General features: G+C 38.1%; 1 protein-coding gene across 1 annotated transcript in view; it reads right to left on the minus strand.

The window, feature by feature from the left end:
• Nucleotides 1-14688, minus strand: part of LOC126174922 (cytosolic carboxypeptidase Nna1-like) — a 551652-nt gene that overhangs the window by 92466 nt on the left and 444498 nt on the right. The window contains exon 19 of the mRNA XM_049921363.1: nt 9548-9626. Coding sequence (XP_049777320.1) covers nt 9548-9626 — 79 coding nt within the window. The remainder of the gene's footprint in view (nt 1-9547; nt 9627-14688) is intronic.

Genomic DNA, 14688 nt, shown 5'->3' on the forward strand with positions numbered 1-14688 from the left:
AGGGATCCGTCCTTGGTCTGTTGCTGTTTCTGATATACGTAAATGACCTACCTTTTTCATGCAATACATGCAAGTTCACCATGTTTGCTGACGACACCAGCATTTTTATTAGTAACAAACAGCTCACTGATATAGAGGTTGATGCCAACAAATTACTTACAGTACTATTAACCTGGTTCCAAGTGAACTCGCTCACAGTAAACCTGAGCAAAACAAATTATATCCATTTCAGCCTTGACCACAAACTCCCCCAGGAGATTACTGTTTTAAATAACAATAATCAGATAGAAAGGGTACACTGCACCAAATTCTTAGGCCTCCACATAGACAGTAGGCTCAACTGGGACCACCATGTCCTCGAGACTGTAGAAAGGCTGTCCTCAGCAATTTTTGCCATTAGGACAATCTCACAATCTGGAGACATAAATGTCACGAAGCCCACATACTTTGCATACTTCCACTCCATTATGTGTTATAGCGTCATCTTATGGGGCAATTCACCCTCATCTAAAAAAATCTTCCTCATGCAGAAAAAAGTAGTCCGTATAATGTGCAGAGTACCCCCAAGAACCTCCTGCCATATGCTCTTTAAAAAACTTGGAATACTTTCCACAACCTGCCAGTATATTTTTTCCCTAATGAGTTTCTTGGTTGATAATCCTGCCCACTATGAAACCAATGAAAGCTTCCATTATCACAATACAAGAAAGAAGGCTGACCTCCACTTTGAACTAAAAAGTTTAGCTTGTGTACAGAAAGGAGTGCATTACTCCAATGTCAAAATATTTAACTTACTACCGAACTATATAAAAAGTCTACGTAGTAACAGTGCATCATTCAAAAACAATCTAAAGACATATTTAATCGAGAAAACGTTTTACTCACTTGATGAATACTTCAACAGAGAAAAGTAGTCTTTGTATGCATTTATATTTACTGTTGTTTGTTTATGTTCTTTTTGTTTCTATTTGTAACCATATACTTACTGTGACAAATAGGCTTTTGCAATATGATAAACTTTGCATAATGTATTATTCCTACGACTTTATTTTAGTTCATTATTATTTTTGCAAGTCTTATGTAATTTATGTCTAGTTCTGCTCTTGTAAACTAATTGATACCATGGTCTGTGAACATATATTACTCAAGTCGTTCTACATCCTAGCGTCATACACATAACAGGATCTATGGAATTTGTAGATAAATAAAAAAAATAAAAAACTCACAGTTGATGCACTTGGCCATTTGGCCAGTTTCTGTGAGTTTTCATGTCGTTCCCAGTCTTGTCAGATTTTTCTCATAGTAACAATGTTAATACTCTGCACATAATTAGTTTGTCTAATTAATGATAGGATCTGTGGAACCCTATGAATAAATGAAGGAATGAGTGATCAGTGAATGAAAATACTGAATCAGATATTTTGTGCATCAATGCAGTGCATTGGACCACAGAGAACTTGTCAAACCAAAATTCACAAAATGTTCTACGTTCATTTTCTTTTGTCCTACACTTTCAATCTCTGAAAAGGGTTTCCTTGAATTAAATGTGAAATTTCTGCAGAGTGCTCCTGCAAAATGTAAATGTTCATTGCTGTAAATGTCACAGTTCCATTAGGATTTAATGTGAAATCAACTCAAACATGGAATAATAGCCCAGATTTTTTTATTAATTGTGAGAGTGCTTCTCTGTAAACTAAATAGGTCACACATCTCAGTGATACAATATGCATGGAGTTGGTTCATAAATGACTTTTTTCTTTTTTTTTTTTCAACAAAGTGTGCTACAATAGGAGCCTCTTGTATCAAGAAATGTGGTAAGATTACAAAAGTTAGATTTAACTCAAAATCTGTAACTGCACTCACACCCTTGCAGGGGCTCAGTATGTAACATTAATAGGAAATCATTAAGAAGAATTGAGAACTTTTTGGGGAATGCTAAAAACACTGTTACAACACTTAAATATTCCACAATAATTTGATATTGCCACATACTTTCTATGCTAAATACATGACATCATTCATAATGAAATATTGGCTCATATCTTTCTTTCTGCAGTTTACTCATTCTTTCAGAGGTGGCTTCTGGTAGAATTATTTGGGTTTTCCAGTATAGATACAATAGTAGTAGCAAAGGTAAACGGTACCTTGAGACCAAGATGCAACATGCTGGGCATGTTACATTAGGTCTTTACTTAGGCACTGATTATTAATGCCACAAGTTCAGATTCATTTCCCTTTTCAGCACATTGTTTCAACTTAAATTTATGTGATGTGTTGGGACAAATGTTTATACTGAAGCTGAGTATCAAAACTCCAGTCACTTTCCTGGCTTGTTCAATCATTTGAGTCTCTATCTTTTACAGTCAATATATTTATTTGTTCTAGAAGAGTACCTATGGAGTTTGAGAATGTAGAAAAAATGGAAAAGTTATACTGAAGCTGCAATTCATGAATTTTGATCTATTGGTTAGACTTGACATCCTGGTTCATCCCCAATTTGTTTTAAAATAGTAATGTTTCACAAAAAATAGCTAATCACAGCCTATCTTCAAATTAAATGTTAACATCTAACTCATCACATTCTAGAAAAATATTAGAACTGGAAAGTCATATTGACCATATAATTAGTAAATTATGCATGTTTGTACTTTCAGTGCATAAATTATCTAATGCTACCTTCTAAGATGAATGAAAAATAGCATACATATTCCATTTTGAATTGGTAACAAGATGAACATTTGCAGCTTGGGGGTCCAATAATTGCTACTGAGTGGTGGGAGTCAAACTGGTGATTGCCAGGAGGCACTTGATTCTCACTTCGGAGAATACTGGTTTCATAAGATGCTTAGGGAGATAGACACAGTTAATGATCAAACCAGTTTTTTATTATTTCATCTGATCTAGACAATTACATGGGTGCACCTTCATCTCTGGTGCAGTTTAGCACTTTTCCATAACATTTTCTGTCAGCAAAGAAGGAAAGGCAGGTGTAACAACCAGCCTGCAGCATATGCTTGCTGCCAGAGACGTGGAATGTTGAGCTTGGCATTGCTGACACACTGGAAGCAGCATCAGCAAGGATAGTCATGGCACCGTATCTGAACTGGAAGCCAGTATATGGATGCAGTGTTTCCCCAGTGCTACGGAGCTGGCTTGTCATACATTCACAGCAGATATGTCAGCAAGTGGGCTCACGGCAACTGCAACAGGATGTTGGGTGCCAAGGAGCCTGGGTGATCTGCCAGCAGTTCATGATTCATGGCCTGTGATAGCAGTGGCAACTGCATCATGGTCACTGAATATTCCATGGCTGTGTCCAACCCATGCTAGGTACAGCAACAAGCAACATTGCCCAGCTGTCTGGAATGATGATGGGCTGATCCTGAGGGTTTAAATACCACTGTCAGATGCTAACCATGTGAAAGAAGCTGTGTTTCTGTGGCACACAGAAATGTTTCGAAGAGAGGCCAGTGTTCTGTGGCTGGCTGTCATCACACCCAAGGATGTTGAACTGCAAATACTTCCTGAAGGTTGGTCAGTGTGCCAGACCATTGAATCACGGTAGTCCAGCAGCATGAAAGTGCCTCGTTATTACTGCATCAGCAGGTCAATGATTGGGGCTGATGGAGACAGTTGAGAATGTCCTAGATTCAGTACTTGGCTGCTGCTGTGGCTCCTTCTGCTACACTTACAACTGGTGTTGATCCTTGATGAGTGTGGCAAATGGACTGACACCATGTCTCCTGGTGTGTTGACCTCTAAGCCTGAACATGTCAGGGGATGTGCAGGCTGTGTGCCATTGCCATTGCTGCAGCTACTTTGTCAAGGGAAGTCTTGCAGACTGCATCTTGCCCCAGTGACAGAGGTCAAAGGAGTTTTCCATATGAAACTCAGCACAGTTGGGGATGGCTGCACTCAGTGCTGCAAGCTCTTAAAGGGGGCAGAGTTCCGAACAGCCTAAGCACCTGAGTAATCAAATGGCAAGCAAAGGTTCATGGCTCAGAATGGTGGCGATGGCACCAGCATCAGCACTGTGCTGACCAATATGGGCCAGATGTCATACTACTACCCAGCTGTTTGACAATGACAGCCTGGACACAGGCATTTTAAATGCAGCTGTCTGGTGCTGATTGTGGAAGTTGTTGTGTTTCTATGTCACTCAGGAGCATCTCAAACAGGAGCCTGTGACCTGTTCTTGGCTTTTGCTGGATCATGGCAGATGGAACCATGGAAACTTCCTGTAGATTGGCCAGTGTCCCAGGCCATTGACTTGCTGTAGTCTGGTGGCACAGTAGTGCTTAGGTCCTGCTCTGTTGGCAGGTCAACAGCTGTGGCTGTTGTGATGACCTAGATTTGGTACTCAGCTGCAGCTGTTGCTTGTTCCATTCTGCATTATACTGTGAGGAACATCAAGAAACATATTGTCCCTACTGAAGCTCCAGGCAGAAAGAAACACATATTGAGCCATATATGTGACACATCCACAAGGAACTCACATAATCAATTATTTGCTGTATAAAGTGTAAGCAGAAATTCCATTACTCGTGTACTAATACTACAAATAGAGTGAAAAATTGGAAATGGATTCAGTGTTTTCGTAATGCATATCACGATCTGGACCGTGTGAAAACCTGTGACCGTGAATGCGAAGAATTAAAGAAGGTGCTCAAAACTGTACAAGAGGAACTTATGAAGGTGAACTCAGTGATATGTACACTCACTAATGACTTACAGAGACAAGAATCGCGTAGTAAACATATTTACAATAGTGTAGAAAAGGGACAAGTGAACATAAACAACAAACTGGAAGTGTCTGTACTAAATCATGATGTTCCACACAGAGTGTATAATGCTGGATAACGGATACCAGTAACCACAATCACAAATGAAAGCAAGTCTACAAGTGACTTCTTGGAAAAGCAATTCATAGTCACAGAAAAACAGTCACTAAGACAAAAACCGAAAATATACATTGCCTCTGATAGCCATGGCAGAAGATGTACTGAGAACATGATAAAACTAGCTAGAAACAATTATGAAATTGAAGGAAAGGTAATGCCTGGAGCCCCAATGAGTGAGATACTTAAAAAATGCAGTGGCTTACATAAACTAAATAAAGAAGACTATGCTGTTATTTGGGCTGGTAATAATGGTAATAATGATGTAGCAAAAAATGAAGCCAACATGGCACTTCATTCACTGCAAATAGCACTGTCAGACCTACGAAATACAAACGTGATAGTAGTGGGAGTTCCTCACAGAGATGACCTGGCTGACTGGTCTTGTGTAAATCAAGAAATCAACAGCACAAATAGAAAATAAAAAAAATAATACTAGGCTCTCAAAATGCAAAATTCGTTAATACACCTAACAGCAAAGAGCTATATATCTCGCATGGGTTGCATCTGAATGCAACAGGCAAGGAACTTATGGCAAAATGGATTCTAGAGTTAGTGAACATGAAGAATAAGGATAACAAACCAAGGATTGAACTCAAGTGGAGGGGCACAACTGCAAATAATGAACTAATGACTGTAGCTTTAGCAAATAAACCAGCAGCATGTGCAGCTCAAAAGTAGATGTCCCACAAGCAGCCAATCCAGATATCAACTAAAGAAAAAAATATTCAAAAGAGCTCTTTGGAAATGGAAACACAAATATGGACACTAAATAAACCTGCACTATGTATAGATGAAAATAAGACTTCCTACAAGCAGTCAATGCAGATGTCAGAAAGAAGAATAAATAGGAATCGATCACGAGCAAAGAAAATTCCAACATGCTGTGTACATAGATCAATATGCAGAAAGAAGCCACTGCAGAGAAGTCAAGATTTTTGGTGGGATCAGACATGCTGCAACACCACGTAAAAGAAACAGTGAAGATCAATGCTCAGGCAAGTACTACATCATCTTCTTACATTTTAACAAGCAACAAAGGGGACGTATCACTGGAGTAAAGAAAGTAACCAGACCTAATACTCCAAGCAACTGTGTGGGGATGAAGAGTCCCCAAATAAATATGGATAAAGACAAAATATTAACTTAGTTACAAATCGACATCTGTTGCATTAGAAATAAGATTTTAGAATTAGAACATCTTTGTAATGATTTGTTTGTGGGCATTATATGTATATCTGAACATCGGCTAACAATTGAGCAAGTAGACATATTTGTCCTGTCCCTCAAGGGTATGTTGTGGCTGACATCATGTGTAGAAAGTAGAGAAAGAAAGGTGGTGCAGGTATTTTTGTAAGAGAAGAAGTGAAATTTTCTAAAACTGATGTAAAAACTTCTAACTCAGAACTACATGCAGAGTTCAGTTGTGTTAAGCTACTGGATGAAAACATAATAGTAGTTAGCTAGTTAGCCTATATAGATCCCCAGATGGTGATGTTAACCTAGTTATTGAGAAATTTGAATTATAAATTAAAAAAAAAATTGAAATTTAAGACAAGAATTTATGTCTGTGGAGATTTCATCATTGAAATGGCTAAAACAGACAAACAAGTCACAAAAATATTTTTGAATGTACTAAGATCATTAAACTTATACTGTACAAATAAGTGTCCTACTCATATGGATGCATGCTTGGACAACATCATAGTTAATTTCATTGAGGAAGATTTTAGAGTCACATTTGCAGGAGGACACTTTGCAGATCATGATCCTTTGCTCCTGACACTTTATAAGAGGCAGCCAATCAAAACTACCGAACATAACTCTGTACTGGTGAGAGGACAAAAAGAGGAGTACATTACACTGTTGATTGATAAGTTAAGGAAGGAAAAGTGGGGCTGGGTATAGAAATGTCAACCAGGGAAATTGGTAACAGAAATAGCCTTTGATAATTGTTTTGAGAAATTTATAGAACTATGGTATTCTTGTTCTCCACTAACAAAAGCTAGAACTACAAGGAAACCTACAAATAAAATGCTAACTGGTTTACCAAAGAACTTTCTGAAATTAGGAAAAACTTGCACACATTACACCAGATTTACAAGCATGCCTGTATTCACAGGACTGAGCAGAGAGAGAGAGAGTTTATAACTCGTATACTAAATCCAAAAAATTCTACAGAACTAAGCTCCTCCTTGCAAAAAACTAGCATCTGAAAAGTACATAGAAAGTGCTCCCAATAAATGCAAGGCAGCATGGCAAATTATAAATCAAGGTCTCACTCCCAAACACACTCAAGTGCCTTTGATGGACCCTGAGGCACTAAATAACTTTTTTATTAATTTGGTTAAGGAAATAACAAACAGTATTAAAGGAAGAAGTTCTTCCACAAAGGTCCTGCTGGCTACCCCTCTGCCCAATGACCATGTATTTCACTGGAATCCTATCACACCCATTTTAAAAACTGTTGCCAAATTTTCAAATTCAAAAAGTATGGATTGCTACTGATTGTCCAATTACATTATTAAAAAAACAATACACTTAATATGCTCATCTTTAGCAAGTATTTTCATTAATGCTTAGAATTGGAGTTTTTCCTAATACACTCAAGCTATCTAAAATCATCCCAGTTAAAATACCTACTTTGAAGATCTTGGCTTACTTTGTAACTTTCAGTTTGGATTTCGCAAGGAAAAAAACACAACTGCTACTGTTTTAGAAATCATTGATTGAACATTATCTGCTATTGAAAACAAAAACAAAGTATCACTTGTATTATGTGACTTAAGCAAGGCCTTTGAATGCATTCCTGTTGACATCCTACTAAAAAAATTGGAATACTATAGGTTGCAAGAGAACACTTTAGCCATCATCACTTCTTACTTGAACAACAGGAAACAGTTCGTTTCAGTCAGGAATATGCATTCTTCTTTGCTCGAGATAGACACAGGTGTTCCCCAAGGATCTATCCTCGGACCCCTTTTTTTCATTGTTGCAATCAATGACCTGCCTTACAACATACCTCATCCTGTCATATGTTACACAGATGATACTACACTGTTTACCTCTCATCAGAACATCTCTGAACTCAATCACATAACAAAAGAATCTCTTGACATAGCTTTGGACTGGTTTACTGCTAATAAACTCTTATGTAGTCCAGATAAAACACAACAGCTCATACTAGGCATGACAAAGGATATAGAAACTAAATATCAGTAAAACTTCTAGGTATTCACATTGACCCCAAACTTAATTGGCAAGAACATATCAATCATGTCTGCAAAAAGATATCTCGGGTATCATACCTCTTTTTGAAACTAAGGGACATGGTACGCATGGATTACCTTCGGATGACATACTCTGAACTTTTCTAATCACATATATCATATGGCCTTTTTATATGGGGACATTCTCCCCATGTTGATAACATTTTAAAAATACAAAAGAAAGTTTTGTGTTTAATTTGTAAGACAGGTCATTTGGAACATTGTCGTCCACTCTTCACCAGGTTCAAAATACTTACAGTTGTATATAGATATACGTAGGCACAGGTTATCAATGACTGGAAATTCTCACAAAGTAAACCCACTCAGAATTTTCAATAAGTTACCAGTCTTTGGTCACACCATGGATATAATTAGTTTTAAACATAAGTAGTACAACTGGTTAACAGATCTCTCTTTCTATAATATTAAAGAATACTTTGCTTTACGAGATTATTATATTAACTTTTAAAAACTGTTACTTTTAATTGTATTATTATGTATTGCTTAAACTTTGTAGAACTAATATTTAATGCTACACATTGTACTACTGCGCTCCGTATATACTTTATCTTGTATCAAACTGACGAAACCCATATCATTGTAAAATGATTTATAGTGAATAAAGATGCATGATTCTTTAGAAACTGTAATTATAAACAAATATCTACCTATATATATATCAGTGAGTTTATTTTTTTCTATAATAAAGTGGAGTTAGTCATAGAAAATCATTTCCATCTTTTATATAATACAAGAAATAAAGATAATTTATAAAAATAAACAAATAAAAACTGATACTCAATGGAAAAATTTACAAAAGACAAACTGATAACTTGGGCAGGATGATGTTCATTGTTATCTCTGTTGAGGACACATAGCAGTCTGTTCTCAATAAAAAGCTGTTAGAATACTTCATCAGCTGTAATTTTATACCAGTGTTTATATCACAACTTTCACTGTAATCAGTTCGAGCATTTCATTAATCATTACTCTGATAATTACTCAATACATAAACAGTAAGAACGAGGAACAAAAAAATTTTATATGTTTGAGAGAATGAGGAGGTATCACAAACATATGAACCTGTGTAATATGAAGAACAAATCTATATTTATGAACATTCTATTAAATCTAGGAGAAAGAGGAATAACCATACTTTAATATATTATAGGAGTAACAGATAATAATTTTTAAGCAATAAAATAAAGGAATACTTACACTAAATGTAGTAAGGAACTATGCACTAATTTCAACATGAATTGAGGAATGACTGTACTATAAGGTAATCTTCTATTTTCAACTACTGTGTGAGAGGAACTACCTGAGAATGAATTTTGTAAATAATTTAATTTTTTGCAATATAGTCATAGTCTCCCTTACCTAGAAAGTGGTGGGCAACGTGCATGGTACCAGTTGTAGGTATGGATTCTTTTTTCCACAAATTGCTGTTCTTCAGTTACTGGGAAGTAAATGCAAACATGTATGGTTTTCTTAATAAAGCACTTATAATTAAATGATGGATTTAAAAAAAAAAGAGTTATGATGTATAAGAAAGGACAGATGAAGAGCAAACTAATCACAGTACAGAAAATGTGAATAAAATGTTGTACCTCAGATACATAGGAATGGATTCAAATAAATAAGACTTACAGAAGGGGGAAGCTTTCATGAATGAACAGAAAAAAAGATACAAACCACTGAGACACAGCCATAAGTTTGTATTCATTTTTTTAAAAAAATATTTATTACTCATGTTTCAGTAACTTCCATATTATGAACACATACTTCAAGCATAAAGAAATACACAAAAGAATCCAGGGAGAGAGAGGATGCCAATAAGTAATAGACTACTTTCTGGCCAATCAGAAAACAGCTTTGACATTCGCAGATATGAGAATACACTGGTGAGAAGAACTAAACAAAGATCATTAAATGCCCATGTCAACAGTAAACATTCAGCCAGATGGTTGAAAATTAAGTATGATAAAAGTAGCAACAAAACCTAGCTTCTTAGACAAACTTCCATTAGAAAATCATCAAGGGCTGACTGAATACATATGATAATGAAAAAATGGAGGGCAAATATTTGCAACAAGAATAGGAGAACATCAAAACTTTAATAGGAAAATTTGCTTCAGAAGCTACTGTACACAAATGTCGAAGGAAGAAAAGAAATACCAGAAATACTGTAATGATGATATGCAGAGGTTAAGTAAAGAGAGAGGAAAAAAAAAAAAAAAAAAAAAAAAAAGAAATGTTGCGTACCTTAAATGGATAAAAAACAAGGCAACATAAAACAAAGACAAATACAAGAGACTAACAACAGAAATGAAAGAAATGAAGCAGCTATGCAGGTCAGTTAAACAGGAGAACCTGAGACAGATTCATATCTACATCTGCATGGATACTCTGAAAATCACATTTAAGTGCCTATCAGAGGGTTTATTGAACTACCTTCACAATTCTCTATTATTCCAATCTCATATAGCATGCAGAAAGAACGAAAACCTATATCTGTCTGTATGAGCTCTGATTTCTCTTGTTTTATCATGATGATCATTTCTCCCTATGTAAGTTGGCACCAACAAAATATTTTCACATTCAGAGGAGAAAGTTTGTGATTGGAATTTCGTGAAAAATGCCTTTGTTTTAATGATGTCCATCCTAAATCCTGCATCATTTCAGTGACACTCTCTCCCCTATTTCGTAATAATACAAAATGTGCTGCCCTTCTTTGAACTTTTCCGATGTGCTTCATCAATCCTATCTGGTAAGGATCCCATAGTGTGCAGCAGTACTCTAAACGAGGATGGACAAGCATAGTGTAGGCAGACTCCTTAGTAAATCTGTTACATTTCCTGAGTGTCCTGCCAATAAAACACAGTCATTGGTTAGCCTTCCCCACAACAGTTTCTATATGTTCCTTCAAATTTAAGTTGTTTGTAATTATAATTCCTACATATTTAGTTGAATTTATGGCCTTTAGATTTGACTGATTTATCATGTAACCAAAGTTTAATGGATTCCTTTTAGCATTCATATGGATGACCTCACACTTCTCGTTATTTAGAGTCAATTGTCAATTTTCGCACCATACAGATATATTTTCTATATCATTTTGCAATTTGTTTTTATCTTCTGGTGTCTTTACTAGTCGATAAATGACAGCTTCATCTGCAAACAACCTAAGACAGCTGCTCAGATTGTCTCCCAAATTATTTATATAGATAAGGAAGAGGAAAGGGCCTATGCACTACCTTGCAGAATGCCAGAAATCACTTCTGTTTTACTTGATGACTTTCCATCAATTACTACAAACTGTGACCTCTCTGACAGGAAATCATGAATACAGTCACATAACTGAGACAATATTCCATAGGCACGCAAGTTCACTACAAGCTGCTTGTGTGCTACAGTTTCAAAAGCCTTCCAGAAATACGGAATCAATTTGAAATACCTTGTCAATAACACTCAACACTTCATGCAAGTAAAGAGCTAGATGTGTTTCACAAGAATGATATTTCCTAATCCATGTTGAATGTGTGTAAATAGGTTGTTTTCTTTGAGGTGCTTCATAATGTTCAAACACAGTGTATGTCTGAAAATCCTGCTTATCCTTGCATATTGACATTAATGATATGGGCCTGTGATTTAGTGGATTACTCCTCTTACATTTCTTGAATACTGGTGCGACCTGTGCAACTTTCCATTCTTTGGGTATGGGTCTTTTGTTGAGCAAATCGTTGTATGTGATTGTTTAAATATGGAGCTATTGCATCAGCATACTCTGATAGGAACCTAACTGGTATACAGTCTGGACCAGAAGACTTGCTTTACTACTCTGAGGATATCTACTTCTATGTTACTCATGTTGGCAGCTGTTCTTGATTTGAATTCTGGAATATTTACTTCATCTTCTTTCATGAAGGCATTTCAGATAGCTGTGTTTAGTAACTCTGCTTTGGCAGCACTGTCTTCAATAGTATCTCCATTGCTATCATGCAGAAAATGCATTGATTGTGTCTTGCTGTTAGTATACTTCACGTACAACCAGAATCTCTTTGGATTTTCTGCCAGGTTTCAAGACAAAGTTTTGTTGTGGAAACTATTATAAGCATCTTGCATTGAAGTATATTTTGCATATGCTTAAATTTGACATGTTTTTTTGTCGTTGTTATTTCTGCAATAATGTTCTGACCTGTTTTGTGTACCAAGGAGAATCAGCTCCATTGTTTGGTATAAACCTCTCAATTGCTGCCAATACTACACTCCTGGAAATTGAAATAAGAACACCGTGAATTCATTGTCCCAGGAAGGAGAAACTTTATTGACACATTCCTGGGGTCAGATACATCACATGATCACACTGACAGAACCACAGGCACATAGACACAGGCAACAGAGCATGCACAATGTCGGCACTAGTACAGTGTATATCCACCTTTCGCAGCAATGCAGGCTACTATTCTCCCATGGAGACGATCGTAGAGATGCTGGATGTAGTCCTGTGGAACGGCTTGCCATGCCATTTCCACCTGGTGCCTCAGTTGGACCAGCGTTCGTGCTGGACGTGCAGACCGCATGAGACGACGCTTCATCCAGTCCCAAACATGCTCAATGGGGGACAGATCCGGAGATCTTGCTGGCCAGGGTAGTTGACTTACACCTTCTAGAACACGTTGGGTGGCACGGGATACATGCGGACGTGCATTGTCCAGTTGGAACAGCAAGTTCCCTTGCCGGTCTAGGAATGGTAGAACGATGGGTTCGATGACGGTTTGGATGTACCGTGCACTATTCAGTGTCCCCTCGACGATCACCAGTGGTGTACGGCCAGTGTAGGAGATTGCTCCCCACACCATGATGCTGGGTGTTGGCCCTGTGTGCCTCGGTCGTATGCAGTCCTGATTGTGGCGCTCACCTGCACGGCGCCAAACACGCATACGAACATCATTGGCACCAAGGCAGAAGCGACTCTCATCGCTGAAGACGACACGTCTCCATTCGTCCCTCCATTCACGCCTGTCGCGACACCACTGGAGGCGGGCTGCACGATGTTGGGGCGTGAGCGGAAGATGGCCTAACGGTGTGCGGGACCGTAGCCCAGCTTCATGGAGACGGTTGCGAATGGTCCTCGCCGATACCCCAGGAGCAACAGTGTCCCTAACTTGCTGGGAAGTGGCGGTGCGGTCCCCTACGGCACTGCGTAGGATCCTACGGTCTTGGCGTGCATCCGTGCGTCACTGTGGTCCGGTCCCAGGTCGACGGGCACGTGCACCTTCCGCCGACCACTGGCGACAACATCGATGTACTGTGGAGACCTCACGCCCCACGTGTTGAGCAATTCGGCGGTACGTCCACCCGGCCTCCCGCATGCCCACTATACGCCCTCGCTCAAAGTCCATCAACTGCACATACGGTTCACGTCCACACTGTCGCGGCATGCTACCTGTGTTAAAGACTGCGATGGAGCTCCGTATGCCACGGCAAACTGGCTGACACTGACGGCGGCGGTGCACAAATGCTGCGCAGCTAGCGCCATTCGACGGCCAACACCACGGTTCCTGGTGTGTCTGCTGTGCCGTGCGTGTGATCATTGCTTGTACAGCCCTCTCGCAGTGTCCGGAGCAAGTATGGTGGGTCTGACACACCAGTGTCAATGTGTTCTTTTTTCCATTTCCAGGAGTGTATTTCTTTGAATTCAAACTACTTCTGGTTTATCCTTACACTGTTAATTTGAAAGGAGTAGAGATTGTCTGTCAGGAAAGCATCAACTGAATTTTTATATGTTTTTTGAATAGGTATATTTTTCGTTTATTTTTGGAGGTTTTGGGGGTAACTATATTCAATCTTGCTATGACAACCCCGTGTTCACTAATCCGTGTATCTGTTTTGATGCTCGTTATTAACTCAGGATTATTTGTTGCTAAGAGGTCAAGTGTGTTTTCACTACTGTACTATTCACATGGACTCATGAACTAACTGCTCAAAATAATGTTCAGAGAACACATGTGGCACAATTTTGGATGATGTTTTAAGTGTACCTCCAGAATTAAACACGTATTTTTGCCAACATATCGAGGGTAAATTAGTCATCACCAACTACAATCATATGAGTCAGGTACAAGTTTGAAATCAAACTAAGTTTTCTTTGAACCTTCAGCAGATGGGAGGTCAATAAAAGCATCCAATTTTTATTTTATTCTTAGTGCCAATGATGACCTTTGCCCATACTAACTCACAAGAACTATCTACTTCAATTTTGAAACATGATAAGATACTTCTGACAGCAACAAAGATACCACTACCCACTGTGTTTAGCCTGTCCTTTTGGAACACAGGTTTATCGCAAAAATTTCAGCTTTAGCCAGCTTTCAGTACCTATAACATTTTGAGCATCAATGCTTTGTATTAGCACTTGGAGATCTGGTACTTTTCCAACACAGCTACAACAATTTACAACTGTAGTATCCTGTATCTACGTTCTTCCTATGTTCGGCCTGCACCCTTTGTGACTGAAG

Source organism: Schistocerca cancellata, chromosome 3 (assembly GCF_023864275.1).
Source record: "Schistocerca cancellata isolate TAMUIC-IGC-003103 chromosome 3, iqSchCanc2.1, whole genome shotgun sequence".
NCBI classification, from domain to species: domain Eukaryota; kingdom Metazoa; phylum Arthropoda; class Insecta; order Orthoptera; family Acrididae; genus Schistocerca; species Schistocerca cancellata.